This window comes from Triturus cristatus, chromosome 12 (genome assembly GCF_964204655.1).
Source record: "Triturus cristatus chromosome 12, aTriCri1.1, whole genome shotgun sequence".
Classification (NCBI taxonomy): Eukaryota; Metazoa; Chordata; class Amphibia; order Caudata; family Salamandridae; genus Triturus; species Triturus cristatus.
Genome location: NC_140595.1, coordinates 213,545,868 through 213,563,144, shown reverse-complemented (window position 1 = coordinate 213,563,144; position 17,277 = coordinate 213,545,868). Strand labels below are relative to the sequence as shown.

General features: G+C 42.6%; 1 protein-coding gene across 1 annotated transcript in view; it reads right to left on the bottom strand.

Annotated features, from left to right (window-relative positions):
• The window catches only part of ATP6V0D1 (ATPase H+ transporting V0 subunit d1), a 217,438-nt gene that overhangs the window by 62,281 nt on the left and 137,880 nt on the right, over nt 1-17,277 (bottom strand). Inside the window, exons 5-6 of the mRNA XM_085638876.1 lie at nt 11,271-11,348; nt 6,239-6,415 (exon numbers count right to left, since the gene is read on the bottom strand). Of these exons, the coding sequence (XP_085495002.1) occupies nt 6,239-6,415; nt 11,271-11,348 (255 nt within the window). The remainder of the gene's footprint in view (nt 1-6,238; nt 6,416-11,270; nt 11,349-17,277) is intronic.

Genomic DNA, 17,277 nt, shown 5'->3' with positions numbered 1-17,277 from the left:
CATGCTGGCTGTTCTGTACAGTCTCTACCTTCACGCGTACACAATGGCCTCTTGCTCTCCCCTGGAGTGCCTCTAATCCTTCGAGAGCTTTTTCGCAATGGCTCGAATTCTGTGCTTAGCCTTTTGAATGGAACATGAATATTCCTGTCAGCAGATGTACAAGCAGCCACTTGGAGGTCATCCCATTTAAGATTAAGTGCACAGAAACAATGACAAATCACGGACAAACTAAATTAGAAAAATAAATATGTTTCACCAGAAAGGGGAGAACAGGCTAAGAGTCCGACAGTTATGCAATTCGGTTTCCTTATTAATTAAACACCAGCAAGAGGTGGGTTAGCCAATAAATTAACAGGGAGAGCCAAGCAAATTGTCTGGCTTGGCTGTAAGAGTCAGTTCACGAGCCGGGTCCAGAATATGTTTGGCATGTAAAACGTGCAACAGATGTGAAAACATGATAAAGCATCTTCAAAATTCAAAGGTGTGTTTTTCTTTAGAATGCAGAAGCTTTTCATCTTATTCCATCAAATTATAGCACTGCTTTGAGAGGTATTTATTAAAAGTTAAAGTTTTTAAACATTTCATAAGAAAAAATCCTTCCCAAAGAGCCACTAGGGACCATATTATACATGCAGCACATTACTCTTCATTGCGCTGGGCGCACCTTTCAAAAGGTGCGTCCGCCACAATGAAGGAAAATGTACCATATTATGGTTGCGCTGCCCCCAGGAGAGCTGCAAACTCGCGGTGCCCCCATGGCAGCACATTCTCGTGAAATACGGAGCAGCTGCTTTGAAGCTCCTCTGTTTTTCTTCACAGTGCAACCCGCCTGCACTTTGAATGGGGAATTGTAATCTCCTTGTAGGTGTGTGCAGTCAGTGACTGCACTCGCCTGCAAGGGGTTGTCTGGTGGGGTCCCCTCTCCAGAGGGCTGCCATCAGGGGACGCACTGTCAGTGCGCCTCCGGAGAGCTTCTTTGCCTCTGCGTCCACATCTGTAAAATGGCACGGGTGCAGAGGAAAAGGGATTCCCTCATTTGCATGGGGACACGCCTCCATGCAAATGAGGGATGCCCTCTTGAGAACGCGCTGGTGCAGTATGTACACCAGCGCTTTCAATATTACAGAAGGGGACGAACAAGCGTCTACGGCCCCTTCTGTAATACCAAAGAGCCCCCAGGGCGCGCACAGCAGGCGCAAATGGGTGCACTTCTATAATACAGCCCCTGGTTTCTTGTGCACTCAACATGTAGACTAGCTTCTTCTTATGCATGAATCAGCATTATAGTCTATTAAAGAGCTTCTTTGCCTCTGCGTCCACATCTGTAAAACGGCACGGGTGCAGAGGAAAAGGGATTCCCTCATTTGCATGGGGACACGCCTCCATGCAAATGAGGGAATGCCCTCTTGAGGAAGCGCTGGTGCAGTATGTACACCAGCGCTTTCAATATTACAGAAGGGGACGAACAAGCGTCTACGGCCCCTTCTGTAATACCAAAGAGCCCCCAGGGCGCGCACAGCAGGTGCAAATGGGTGCACTTCTATAATACAGCCCCTGGTGCCTTGTGCACTCAACATGTAGACTAGCTTCTTCTTATGCATGAAGCAGCATTATAGTCTATTAAAGCAAACACAAAAGATGTTTTGAACATCGCACATCTTGAACTGCCTAGAATTATACAGTTTGGTTAAGCGAGGAAGCTGGGAGTGATCACAGGATTTCTAGTTTTGCATTTTGCAACTCGGCCACTAAATGGATATCTCCTTCTCTCACCTTTTTCTATTAGAAGTCAATGCTTTGTCTTTAATTATTGGTGCAAGCGGTAACTGTGTGGATGGTAGGCAGTAGCCACATGAAAGCTTGAAATGATTTTGGAATTAAAGTCCCTGAGGACATCTAGTTGAGCCAAACATATGGCTTGAATTTTCAATTTCACCTCCAAGCACCACTGTTAGTTGCTAATACCTGAAAAAGGAGTACCATTTAAACGGATTATAGACTTATGAGGTGTTCCTTTGGCACTTGCCAAATGTAACCAGCACGGAAAGGGCAATGATTTGAAGGAATCGCGCCCAGAATAATACGCATTTAAGAACAGAGAAACTAAAGGTGACCATTCTTTTGAATCCTGTGTCATCCAATCTAGAAATCATAGCAGTGCTAATGGGGGGGGGGATGATGTCTTTTTACACTATATCCAACTTTCCACTGCAGATCGCAGTCTTGGTTGCCCTCTGGGGATATATTGTTCTCTGGTCTCTCTCTAAATTCGGTGACATTTACTTAATAACTGAGCTGCGGGAGCATCATTTATAAATCCTACTGTACCACGACTGTAGAACAAAAGGTCACTTAATCACCTACGCTCCAATCCTAATTTCTCAAGCACCAAAGGACCATTTAAATAGTGGCTAAGGAGCCACAGGAAAGCAATCGGAGAATGGGATGGTTGAGGGGAAGGTTGGGAGTATATCAATGTTAGGAGATCCAATGTTATGGGTAACTAACTTGTTGGACTCGAGCCATCCGCGTCTTGATAAGTCACACAGTACAGAACACTAAAGCTCCTTCTAAAGCTTTACAAAGCCTGAAGAGTGGTGAAGAGAAGAGGGGTGGATTAGTAGAGCTAATTCTGCAAAAGCAATTTGCCAAATTAGACACTGGAAATCTATCTAAGTACTAAAGACCTTGTGGCGACCTTGAAAACTTATAGTACTGACATTTTTCATATACGGAAGCAATGGTCTGCACTTGCAGGGCCGGTTCTGGCCGTTATGGAAAGGTATCGAAATCAATTTGTGGCAATACACAATGAATGCACACGTTATATTTCTGAAAAATACGCTTTTTGATTGAATTGTTTGACGTCTCATGATTCACTTTTTAACACGGTCCGGAAATAAAGGGTACCACATGGTGCAATAGATAATTCATTCAACAGTGATTCTGAGGCAGTAGTTTTAATTGGAGGCACAATGTTTGCCACGAGGAGCACACTCATTCATGGAAAATGTGCAAGAGATGTCAGACAGTTCAGAAAGCTGCAAGCTAGAGGTCAGGAACAGGATTCAGGGATACACTCAGACTCACTGTGGAGGCTCTCTTGCTGTTCTATGCATTGAAGGCAATGTATATCTGCTAAGACCAAGGTTAAGGACAATCTGCAAGTTAAGTGGAGTAGCAGAAACACCATTTGTGACACGATAAATACCTTACGATGGTTAAGAACATTGTATGGCGCAGGGGAGATGTTTTTCAAATGTTTATTAAAAAACAACTCAGTCTTATGTTTTCCTATTCACCCATCCACAATAAAAGTCAAGCATAAACCCAATTAGCATAATTTAGTGAGCACATGCTTGCGAAAAAATAAGAAAACTAAACAAATTACAAAGCATTACGAATGTTATTATGCATAGTGAATCGTTATTTGGAAGTTTCAACATTGCCACCACATTTAGCAGCAACATGTCGGCTATCTTGGAACAGTAAAACCAATGAAACACTAAGCATAAGCATGGCTACCCAGCAAATATCCTGGAATGTATACCGATTTGTGCACCATTGTAGTATCAAGATGGTTGACATGTTGCTTCCTAACAACGTTAAACGATTAGGGTTAATCACTTTCGAAGCAGTGGCTGCAGGTATGCAGTGACCTCCATGGGCAGAAACAGAATGTGAATTACAATCAAACAGACCAATGGCCGAAGACTGCCTTCCTAAAGCCTGTTTATGTACCCATTATTAATAATGCATTAATTTTTTAATTAATTTTCCGATTAAAAATTCCTTGCTGAGAGCTAAAGCTATCAAGCCAGACCTAAGAAGTACAATACACACATTGTAATTTGAATTTATGTAACACTAACTACCCCTGATGAGGCGTTGAAGGGCCTTTCGGCGAGTAGCACACTACTCCGGAACCCAAAAAGGATTAGAGGTGGATTAGTATACGGAAATGGGAGTTAATTTGAGTAGCGGGCATGCAAGCCGGTTAGTTGTATTGAATAAAAATGTAGATATAGAAAAGGCACAAGTCTAGAAAGTGCTATTTAGAGATCATAGTAGAGAGATGAGGCTTAGTATGAGTTAAAGGATACATGGAGGAGGGAAGAGTCTCTAGAAAGGGATTAGGGAAATCATAGTAGGAAAAGGAGGTTGGGGATAAGTCAAAGAGGGGAATCATGAGAGAAGAATTCAGAAAGGGTTGTTTGGGAGATCATAGTAGTAAAATGAGGTTTGGGGTGAGGCAAGAAGGGATGGGGGAAGAGTCTAGAAAGGTTTCTTCTGGAGATCATAGCAGTAGAATGAGGCATAGGATGAGTTAGTGAGTGGAGGCAGAGGATATATTGAGAGAGGTATAACGTGAGACAGAGTAGCACATTGGAAGGAGTCAAAGGTGTTTTCTTTCTACTACAGTAGGAGTGAAGTAATACATATATAGATACATAACTACATAGAAATGGTATGAATGTATATATGTTTGTATTTTTCTTGGAAGTAAAGAAAATATATAGATACATAACTACATAGAAAGGGTATACATACATGTAGAAAGATGGTAAATTGGGATTTTACGCTCTATTGCACAAACTCAGACTTTCAAGTGTTGCTGTACTTGAAGCAAATTTACTCATGGCTAAGTACTATGCATAAAATACAACTATATACAAAATTAGTTGACGAGCAATACATAGCACCACCAACATTGACTTCACATTTGTGACATGCAACTTCTTCCCAATCAGATGCCAGATGTAGGCTAACCACAAAATGGGTGAAGTCGAAGCCCCTCTCCAAACTGTGCTTCTTTGTAATCTTTTTCGGTTGATTACATAAGGTCTGATGCAGCTGCAGGTCAAGCCAGAGATAAAAGACTACTTTGTACAGTGTTCATGTCCTGCATGTATGTATGTATGTATGTATGCAGAGCTATTCAATTAAGAGTCCCATGATCGAGAAATAATTTACCTTCATTTGGGAATCTATATGATGGACTGGACTGTTGGTATTCAAAGAACTCCCACCTGAACCCATTCTAAAGGCTAAAAACAAACAGTCACACGTTGCAGAATTTGCCTCACATTCTCCGTTAATGGGTAAACAAATCTCTCTTATCGAGTTTTATGATGAAAGTATTGACCATGAAAGCTTTTGCTGACCTAAGGGCCACGTGGTTTTATCCAGTAACATTAAATAGGCTCATAAATTTATATTAATTTCATTTATTGGAAATGTCTGAGGCGCCACCTTATTAACTGTAGCATCCAGACAAGGATCTGTAGCAAATGCTTCTCTCCTCAGTATTTCTGTGAGGAGAGAAGCATCTGAAGCAGATCCAGGTCTGGATTAAAATTTGAAAAACTTAACATGCATTTGACGCAGAGGGGAAAAACAAGTGAAAATAAAGCATTTACATTCTGAAGAGCTCCAGAAATAATGGAGGCAAATACTCCAGGGAGCCTCCCATGATGGCACAAAAAGGAAAATAAAGTATTTACATTCTGAATAGCTCCAAAAATAATGGAAGTGAAATACTCCAGGGATCCTACCGTGATGGCACAAAAAGGAAAATGAAGATGGTCACCGGGTGTTTGGTTTTTATACGCTGGATAATCCAGAGGCAGTTATTTTCAAATTAGAGTGCTACATAAATCTACTTCCTCTATTTTGTGGAACCCTATGTTACAAAACCTGCTAAATACCTCATGTGTTTTGTGATGATTAGTCAGATTCTAGCGGATAACTGTTAAAGAGAAAATCAGTCTTGAACCCTGCTTATTTATTAGATTTCTGGTGCAACTGTGTGATCATTAATACCACAATCAACACATTTATGGAGCTACTATTAACAGCTGCCTCAGACATATTCAAGAACAGATTCTTAATGTCAATGTCCTCCCCGCTGACAGACTGCACAACAAATATTAGCCAACAGTCACAGTCTAGGCATGTTCTACTAACTTTGGTTTTCAATCAGAACAGGAGAAGGGGTGTGCCATAAAAATATTTTTAAATAAAGGAGGTTAGCACTGGCACAATTTGTACGGGCGTAAGACTTGTGAAACTGGATGATTATATCATAACATTTTATGGTGAGGGAAGAAAAACTAATTTTGCAATGGTTTCTCTGTGTTTCAATTTCTTATGCAATTTTCTAGTCAGAAGAAAAAACGGACTATGAGCCTGAAAGTTTTTGTTTTGTTTAGTTTTTAACTATAAAAGAGTAACTTACTGGATAGTAATCCGCCACAGCTTTCACTTGCTCGTAATCATCAGCGCGGCCCAGCTGAGCCAAACCCTCTGGATAAAGCTTCCCGCAGTGTGGAAAGAGCTTGGCTCGGTCTTCCTTAGACAGCTCGGTTCCGAAGGAGTTAATGGTGATGATGAAGGCTCTTCTATCAGCTTCAAACTTAAAAGGGAGAAAACACAGCAGAATATTAACCGCTTCATCTGAAGACAACTGCTTGAAAAGCTTGGTAAAGTGCTAAAAAAATTGTATGAAGGTACTGAAGTGTTCGAGCCTTATTTACAGTGAAGACACCTAAATGGAGTGTAATCGGAAAAGGATTCAGATTGTGCACCGCTGAGCGACTGAAAGAAAAATGTGTCCCTTGGTAATGTTAATCATATTTAAAAGAACATACCCCCACTTGTATATAATTAGATAAATAAGGGATTTCATGACCGTCAGTTCCTACAGGACAAGTCCAACAAAGTCATAGAATCCTAAGGCTAGGTGGTAGCTTCTAGAAACCAAAAGCACTGAAATTATACAACTTAGGTATAGCTTTAAAATCTAATAGAATAGTTTTTCCAAAGACTATAATCTTATTTAATAAAAGGAATTTCTTGTGCACAAACTTCAAACAGATTTCATCCAATGTTACGTAAGTAGATCCAAAGTTCACAGAATGTCAAGTCAGTGTGCCCAAAACAAACCGCCAAAACGTGTTTCGAGGCACTTTTTCAAAGTAAACTTCAAGTTTGTAGCTTCTACTGACCTTATTGATTGCGGTAGAAATTAAATTTAACTTGATAAGGTTTAACCTTATAAACAAGACAAGGCATGGCCACAGTGGTCATTATGTCCAAAAAGTGTTCAAGCCCCCTTAATTCATAAATTGACCTTCAGAGTTTACTACAGTTCTTCAACTGATGGACAGCCTCACAAAAAGTCCAGCTCTCAATAACAAATATGGTGACTTAGTCTCAGTAAGTAAAAAAAAAACCAAATGATTAAAATACAACACCAAATCCATATTCTACAACATGACTTATTTACCAAACATCAGTGAAACAGCTCATGATGAGGCTCATAGAAAGGAAATACTACCCCCTCACACATAGTTTTTAGATGACGGTGGCGTGGTTACACCCTTAATTAATGCTTCCTTGGTGAACTCATAACCTTGGGAATTACGTTTGCCTTTGTTTCTGCATAACCTTTGTAGATGTGCTTGGTGCAGCACTCTACAAGGACTCCTCCCCTTTAGAGGGAAATCCTTTTTATTTTCTCAATGAGGTACAAGGTCAACAGCCTTTCCCTGTCACCCCCTATATCCATACCCTTTCCATTGTGCTCACTCCTATCCAGGGACAATGCTACTGATCCCCCCACAACCAAGTGAACATAATATCCCCAGGTTTCTAGTAAATTATCTACAAGGAGATTTCTTAAAAGAAGATTCTACACGTATATATCATCCGCATAAAAAACATAACTACTTCCCAACATATACTGACTTTGCCACAAATGTACAGTTATTATAATGAAGACTCAGTCATTCATGGCCAATCTAAACATAATGGCCAAAGAATTGCAGTTCCAGATCTGGACAATTTGGGTTTCTCATTGTTGGTCATTCTACCTATCCATAACAAGTGGCTTGGTCAGGAGCACATGCTCTCCTTAAATGCGGAGCTCCACAACTGGCTCCCCGACTCTCTTGCAACAATGTGTCATCCCTTTCTGCCTGCTGAGAAAAGCATCACAGAAAATGAGATGCAGACTTCTCCCTCTGGGAGAGCCTTGAAATCTTAAAAAATCTTAATTGTTGAATACATTCCTAATCAGCGATCTATCATCACTGGGCTACCAGAGAACCATTGAATATGGCAGTACTACTGCCACGAATCTGATAGTCCCTTTCAAACTACAAAACTCATCCTGCTAAGGCACTACTCACCTGTGTAACACTGATGACACCCACCAATTATCATGGCAGAGTGGAAAATTAAATACATCTCCGTGGCCCTGTGACAAATTGGGCGCCTCACCCAGTTCCAAGGATTGAAACGAACCCTTTCTCCAACCAAAAATTATATTCTTTCAGACTCGAAATTCAAAGATGGACAACTCCTCCAAGAAACTTTTCAAATCATATCAGGAACTAGTAACAACCATACAATCCAGTCCCTTGCAAGCATGCTGTACAGAACAATTTCAAACAAAAGACTGACAATTCCATGCGAATCTCTCTACATTTTAACATTTATATCTTACAAAGACCTCAAAAACAGACCACAGTTTAGACTCTTCTTGGGTTCGTTTTGTCCACTAAAAACGAAGAGTCAAAAATCCTCTCCAACCTCAAACAAACACTTTCTAATAGAAATCGCAATGACATTGCAGTGCTAAGAGACACAACCAGGGTCAGTCTAACAGTAATGACTCTCCGTTGCAGTCTCAATCACCAATTACTCCTTCTGCACAGGAAATGTAACGCCTGAGATGACACATGTAAACGTGGTTACTTTGCTATTATAATTAATGGAAAAAAATAATAATAATGGATATCCGGACTACCTTCTGATGGCAATTAGGAGCATAACTCATGTTAGCAAAAGACCGTGGTCTCTAGCCAATAGTAGTTACCGAGTAAATACTGAATTGCACCAGAATGCAAGAAAAGGACTCACATCATTTTAATAACAAAAAAGCAAATCTGCCTGTTTAGGCCAAGTAGTAAATTTAGATTTTGTTCAATTTCGAAAGAGTTAATTTTAAACAGTCGCTTGTAAAACAACTTGCAATGCAGCGAGCAGTACAGATAAAATCACTTTTGGGGAATTCAACCTGCCTCACTGAGGTAATTAGTACAAACAGAAACCCTCTGGTAAAAAGTCCAATGCATTATGACCAATCTTACAGGTAGGGGACACTAGGTTAGACAGATGTCTTCAGTTTAAAAAACCCAGACTTTAAAACATGTAATAGTATAGTTACGTTCCTCATCCTTAGTCCTTACGTTGCTCCCTGTCACCTAACATGAAATCCACTAAACATTTTCTCAGGTGGTATTTCCACAGCCCCATACCCGACTCTTTCTGGTTTAGCTACAAAATATAAAACCTTGCATTAGTAGGCATATCGTCAAATATTAAACTCCTTCATACGTACTACCTCGTAGTTTCTACCCTCAACTTGAATATTAATTTAGTGTTGCAAAGCCACTCTCAGCTTTCTTTTATGATAGTTAATCATAAAAGCACTACCACTCTTTCTTTCTCATCTAAGCCTTTGATCGATTCACTTTCTATTGCCAACATTTTTAAAACATTCAGGCTTTTCAGAGTTATTCCTATTAATGGGATCAACAATGAACCACACAATATTATTCATAATGTGGTGTTGGCGCTATAGAGTTGCATTATTACCTTCACTTTTAACAAAGCTTAACCCAACAACTGTATTTTTACACCCAAACTGTTCACTTCTCATCTGCTGCTTGCTATTTCTCAAAGGTACCTCAATGATCATATATGTGCAGCACAATTCTACTGGCACCAGCACAAGTTTGAATGGAAAAGATTTTTTTTATCCAATCCCTTTCTACAACCCTGCTGCTATTCTTTCAAACTCGGATAGTGCACCCACAGTTTAGAAGGATCAGGTACTGAGGCCATACTCCAAAGAGATCTGGGTCCTTCTCTGTGAAAAGCATTTTCTTTGACGCTACAACAATCTGAGATCATGTAGCCTACTGGAGGGCACTGCTGAGGGTTTTCTTTGTTCCTCAGGCTCTTTACCATAAGCGCCCACTGTCAGTGCCAAGAAGCTGGCAGCCGTTGGTGCTCTTTATAAATAATCCATCATTATCAATAAGTATTTAAAATATCGAGCCCGAGTGAAATACTTCACATTTGTGCGAGTGAAATAAAAAAACAAAACCTTCACATACACCCTTCTTTCTAGACTACACAACCTTGTTTACAGTTATGATCATCTCTACCACTGTACCAAAAGGATAGACACTAAAACATAACTTATAAATATGTTGATGACTGTTCCCAGACGGACCTGCCTTAGCCATCTTAAAACTGAACGTAGACTTGTTTACAGTCACCCTCAAGCCAGAGTTGTAAACAATTTTTGATAGACAGAAGACTATAAATGGTGGTTAATCCGGTGCTTTGTCAGTTTGCCATACACCACCCCTATGAGTCAGATGCAATATTATCTAGTAACAAAATGTTGAGACATGGGTTAGAAGATTTTATGCAAACTTTAGAACAGGTGGGTATAAAAATACAGTGATAAGGCTCATGCACTCGCTGTCCGGTGCAAGTCATGGCCCACGTACTGTTCATGGTTTCAATATTTCAAAGGTTAAAAGATTACTACTTTGACAGAAGCCATTAAAGAATTGTTTAATGTAGCTTCTATAAATATACATCTTCGTCTGTTTACATGTTTAACTGCTTTAGTGTGTAAATGTCCATCTAGGATTTTTTAATTGTTTTATTTCATAATAGACTTATGTAAATAACTGATACGCGATACTGTGAATTTCTTTTATACTTTCTTCTGGGGAAGATCGTGTATAATCAATTCCATTCTTGATAGGCAGTACAAGATGCACTTGCAGTCCATTTCTATCAGTTTGCTATTTAACGCTTCATATGGTGCGAGCTCAATGATATACAAACGTCAAATGCCCTAATGAACATTACACAAACCAATAAGGGCTTCTGTTGATTTCTTGATCACCTTCCAGGTACTGCCATATAATTGAACTTTTAACTTGATCCGGTGTTTTTCTTTGCTAAAGAAGTCAAGCTTATTGAAACATAATGCCAAGTTCAATTTATTTTAAAAAAGGAATTAGTCATCTCCAGTGATTTTTAACAATACCTGCTAACACTTCACCTAATCCCATGTGAACTGGAATAGATACTTTAGATTGTCAGGGAAATTAACATAGATTTCAAGTGTTGCATTGCGGCTACTTTAGGCAGTGTCTATCGGCTTTACAAAGTCATACCTCCAGGATAGGGCACATGGCGTCTGCAGTTGTGCCTCCTAGCGCCTTACAAAACTTATAAAATGATTCCAGATATGCCTGAAAAACAGAGAACACAATATAGAATAATGTTATCTAAGCAAATAACATATACCGTGTAAATTGCAAAAGATTAAAGTGAAAATTTCTGAGGCATGGCAAACATTATGTTGCTCCTGATAATAGTCCTACATGGCAACTATCAGCTAATTTTCATTGGTGGCTTTGCACGACTGAATCCAAGAAAAGCTACTAATATCCAAAGGGGGTTTACCAACTAGGAAATTTCTTTATTAAATTCAAATGACCGGCTTTAGGGCTCCAGAAACAAGTTATTAAATCAAAATAAATATTTTAAAACATTTGAAAAAAAGCAGTAGACCATGTCTGAGATATGGATTTTTTTTCAAATGGCTGGTAAGGATGAGTAAATGGTAGTATTGGCAATTTTCTAGAGAAATGTAGATAATGAAACTAAATACAAAATCGGCTTATGAACTGAACTTGGTTAGCCATCAGAGTAGCTTACACTAGTCGGAAAATGGCGATCAGAAGGAGAAAGCTTCAGACAAAGGGCTATGGCATGCGAAACGGAGGGTAATGGTGAAGGACAGTTATAGCAGTTTTTTTGAATGCTACCGGGATAGTGAGCTTTGAGTGCTTACATACTGAGATGTTTTAACCATCAATTAAGGTAAGAAAGCCTTGACCCTAAAGTCACAAGTGCTTTCAACAATTAGGCAAGCAAGTTGTGAAAGATTTAGCATATTCTCTTTATGTACTCTATTCATGCAACACTTATCAGACAAGTTACTTACCTTCAGTAACACCTTATCTGGTAGAGACACAATCTAGACGCAGATTCCTTACCTTAGAATTTCCCAGGCATGAGGATGGATCCGGAAGACTTTTGCTTGAACAATACCCTTGCACCCTGGTAGGTGGCTTTGGTCAGCTCCTCGTGACGTCCGCACCCGAAGTGACATACGCTTAGCATATATAGGTGCCACCTTGGCGAGCTGACGTCAGTTACTTTTCGCGGTTTTCCACACCAGGAGCGCGGAGCCATGAAGTGCACTGACAGTGGTGCGTTTAGAACAACTAGGGCCCTGAAAGAGATCCGCCCTGACCCTAAAATCCTGCCCGCAGTGTTGGGAGGTTGGGTGGGTCGGTAAGGAATCTGCGGCTAGATTATGTCTCTACCAGATAAGGCATTACCAAAGGCAAGTAACTTGTCCATCTGACAGAGACATCTAGCCACAGATTCCTTACTTTAGAATAAATGCCCAAGCAATACCGCCTCCGGAAGAGGGACTGCAGACAAGGTTAGACCAAGAAGTCCTGCAGGACACAGCGGCCAAAAAGGCTGTCCTTGCAGACTGGACTATCGAGGCAGTAGTGCTTAGTGAACGTGTGCAGTGATGCCCATGTTGCTGCCTGAAAAATGTCAAGGACTGTAACACCACGTTGCAACAATGGGGTTACAGTATTAGCTCTAGTGGAATGATCTCTTAAGCCTTCAGGAGGCTGTTTCTTCACCAGAGCGTAGCAAATGTTGATGTAGAGGATGACCTATTGCAAGATAGTCCTTTTCTGCACCACACAAGGTTTCTTTGAACTAACGTACCCCACGAAGAGTTGGTCGTGCACCCAGAACTCTCTAGTGTGGTCAAGGTAGATGACAACGCTCTTTTTGGGTCCAGGCGGTGGAGTTGCTCCTCCTCTTTATAGGGGTGCGGTGGAGCACAGAAAGTGGGCAAGGTGACTGGTTGCCCAACGTGGATTGGTGCTACCACTTTCGGTAAGAAAGAGGCCCTAGTGCGAAGCACCAACTTATCAGGGAAGATGGTCAGGTAAGGAGGTTTGAATGACAGAGCCTGCAATTCGCTCGCCCTCCAAGCAGAAGTTATTATCCCAAAAAAGGCTGGTTTGATGGAAAGTAGCCGGAGGGGGAAGTTGTGCAGCAGTTCGCATGGAGCACACATCAGGAAGGGGAGACCCAAATTAAGGTCCCATTGAGGCATGATGAATGGGGCAGGAGGGAACATATGTACAAGCCCCTTAAGAAATTGGTTTACAGTAGGGGATTTAATTAAAGAGGTTTGGTATGGCAGCCTCAAGAAGGCAGACAAAGCCAAATGATACCCTTTAAGAGTGCCCAGAACAGAGCCCTGCTGGACAAGGGTCAAAATAAAGAGAAGGACATGAGAGAGGGAAGCAGAAAGAGGATCAATAGGCCCTTCTGTACAATATTTCACAAATTTCTGCCATCAACAGGTGTATACGGTCTTGGTAGAGGGACGCCTGGCTGCCAAAATCACAATACAGACTTTGGCAGGAAGGTCGAATGCTGTCAACTGCCACTGCTCAATCTCCACGCAAGAAAGCGTAACGTTTATAGGTTCGGGTGGAGGTCTCTCCTTTGCTGCTTCAACAGAAGATCCTCCCAAAGGGAGAGTCTGGTCGGAGGATCGATGTTCAGTTGGAGAAGCTCAGGATACCAGACTCTCCGTGCCCAGTCCAGGACCACAAGAATGATTTGAGCCCGGTGACCCCATATCTTCTTAAGCACTCTAGACAGGAGTGGTATAGGCGGAAAGGCGTACAAAAGGCCTGAGCTCCACTCGAGATGAAAAGTGTAGCCGAACTAGTGTCGCCTTGGAAACTCCAGCACGCAAAACTGCTGACATTGCGCATTCATGGTGAAGGAAAGCAGTTCTAACCAAGGCTCTCCCCAGTTCTAAAACAGACCTTGTTCCACCTCTGGGGCGAGAAGCCATTTGTGATCCACTAGGCATCAATGGCTGAGTTTGGCTGCTCTGGCATTCAGGGAACTTGCCAGGTGTTGAAACACCAGGGATATGCCCTGCTGTACCAGCCATGTCCAGAGAGGCAGGGCCTTTTGACAAAGGGTCCAGGACCCCACACCACCCTATTTACTGCAGTACTACATGCTGACAGTGTTGTCCGTGAACACCTAAACAAGCTTTCCCTTGATGAAAGAAGAAGAGCTTGCAAAAGCCAAGCAAATCGCTCGTTGATGTGGAGTCCGGATTCCGCCGGAGACCAGAGTCCTCTGATCACCTCTCCCAGATGGCTGCCCCATCTAAGGATTAACGCATCTGTCACTACTGTGTGATCTGGTTGGGCAAGGGAGAGGGGTCTACCTCTGACTCAATCGCGGTTGGCCAGCCACCACTGCAGATCCAGTGCAGTTCCCTCCGAGATCTGGGCCATGTCGGAGAGATTCCCCTGATGCTGCGCCCACTGGAACTTCAGGTCCCACTGCAGAGCCCACATATGCCATTTGGCATGTGTCACTAGCAGCATGCAGAAGGCCATGAGGCCCAGCAGCCTCAGAGTCAGTCTCATCAAAATCCAGAATAGAGGCTGAAACATCTGCATCATAGCCTGAATATCCTGGACATAACGCCCGGGAGGATAGGCCCGAAACTGCACCGTGTCCAGAATAGCTCTGATGAAAGGGAGTGTCGGAGAAGGAGTCGGGTTCGACTTCAGCACGTTGATAGTGAAGCCAACAAAAGCAGGTGATTCGCCGCAGTCTAGGGGTGGTAGAGGACAGTCTAGGGCAAGCTCGCCTTCAACAGCCAGTCATCGAGATAGGGGAAGAATGACACACCTAATCTGCGCAGAAGGGCTGCGACCACCACCATCACCTTGGTGAAAACTCGAAGGTCACTGGTAAGGCCAACGGGGAGCACTGTGAACTAAAAGTGCTCATGGCCTAACATGAACTGCAGGTAGGGCCAATGGGCAGGCAGGATGGGAATGTGAAAATAGGCATCCTGCAAGTTCAACGCCACATCCAGTCTCTGGGCTCTAGGGCAGACAAGACCTGAGCCAGAGTGACTTCCTCCTGACACAAGTTCAGGTGATCCTCTGTCAGCCAGCCGTAAATTGGAGGCATGGAGGGGGGGTAGTTTCGAAGGGGAGGGAGTAGCCCTTTCGGACTATGTGAAGATCCCACCTGTCTAATGTAATGTTTTGCCAGTGGAGAAGGTGATGGCTGATCTCGCCACCAACCAGCCGCTCACGATCCAGAACGGCCGGACTAGAAAGGTTGAGAGGCTGCAGGTAGAGGAGTGGACTGACTCGAATTCTGGCAGCTCAACCCACAGGGGTCGATAGGAGGCGCACCCAAGGGCTGCGCAAAGGTTGCTGAGTTCGCACAGTCTTGAGGCTGGGATATGGCTGGCACGGCCGGAAGCCACTGCCATGGCCACAATAGGGGCGAAAAGTAGACAGGGCATGAGTGGTCACTGAGCGGCCTAAGGACTTGGCCGAAGCCGTCGAGTCCTAAAGCACTCCAGAGCCATGTCTGCCTGGTTTCCAAAGAGATGGGTTTCATCAAAGGGCATATCCATAAGGAAAGCCTGGACATCCCCAGAAAAGCCTAAAGTTCTCAGCCAGGCGTGGCGTCAATCAGGCACTGTCTATGACATTGGTCAGTCCAGTGAGTCGAGGGTGTCAAGCCCACAACGAATGGTGAACATTGCCACATCTCTTCTATTAGAAGCTGGCTCTGTATATACTATACCAAAGTAAGGTATAGTGTGCACTGAGTCCAGTGAATCCCCAAAGACTTTACAGAGGCTAAAGTAGATAATACCTTACTCTCTTTAGCGGTAGTGTGTTTGAGCAGTTAGGCTTATCAAAGGGGTGTGTTAAGCATTTGTTGAACACACTCGGGCAAGAAATGATTACACACACTCAGACTGAATCCCAGACCAATTGTTTTGTATAAAAGGAATATGCTACTTACCAGTATGCATCTGTTCTTGGCATGTAGAGCTGCAGAGTTGTACACTTAGCATAGGTCGCCATCTGGTGTTGGGCCCGGATGTTTGCAGTTTGTTTTTCTTCTTGGACCGTCTTTGGAAGTCACGAGTTTGGTGACTCCTCCTTCGGTCCGTACTGCGCATGGGCTTCGGCTCCATCCTCAGATTGTTTTTCGCCAACAGGGAAATGATGGAGCGTAGTAATAACAGTGAGAAACCCATGTGTGTTGTATCTAAATAAGATGGACTGGAACGGATACAGGTAGCCGGGGAGGCGGGTGGGCGTGTACAACTCTGCAGCTCTACATGCCAAGAACAGATGCATACTGGTAAGTAGCATATTCCGTTCGAGGCATATGAGCTGCAGATTGTACACTTAGCATAGATTATATAGCAGTACCCAACCTTAGCGGCGACCACCGGTATCCGTTGCAGCTGTTTGAAAGAGTGTTTTTAGTACAGCCTGGCCCACCCTAGCTTGCTGCTGGGAATGCACATCTACACAGTAGTGTTTTGTGAATGTGTGCGGTGTAGACCATGTGGCTGCCTTGCATATGTCATCTAAGGGTATATTCCCTAGAAAAGCCATAGAAGCCCCTAACTTTCTTGTAGAGTGGGCTTTAGGGGGAACAGATAATGTTCTCTTTGCCTTCTGATAGCAAATTTGTATGCATTTTACAATCCACCTAGCTATCCCTGATTTTGAGATGGGGTTGCCTTTATGTGGTGGAGAAAAGGAAACGAACAACTGTTTGGTCTTCCTGAAGGGTTGCGTTCTTTGTATGTAATATAGCAACGCTCTTTTCACATCTAGTGTGTGTAAGGCCCTTTCCGCAACAGATTGGGGTTGCGAAAAGAAGACAGGTAATTCCACTGATTGATTGAGGTGGAAGGGGGTAATGACTTTGGGCAGGAACTTCGGATTAGTTCGAAGTATGACCTTGCTGTGATGCATTTGTATGTAAGGTTCCTGTATGGTGAACGCTTGTATTTCACCAACCCTTCTAAGGGAAGTGATAGCTACAAGGAAAGCTGTTTTCCAGGTGAGAAATTGTAGCTCACATTTGTGCATTGGTTCGAAGGGCGGACCCATTAGTCGTGTAAGGACCAAATTTAGATTCCATACAGGGGAGGGTGGTGCCCTGGGAGGAATTACTCGTTTGAGGCCTTCCATGAAGGCTTTAATAGCG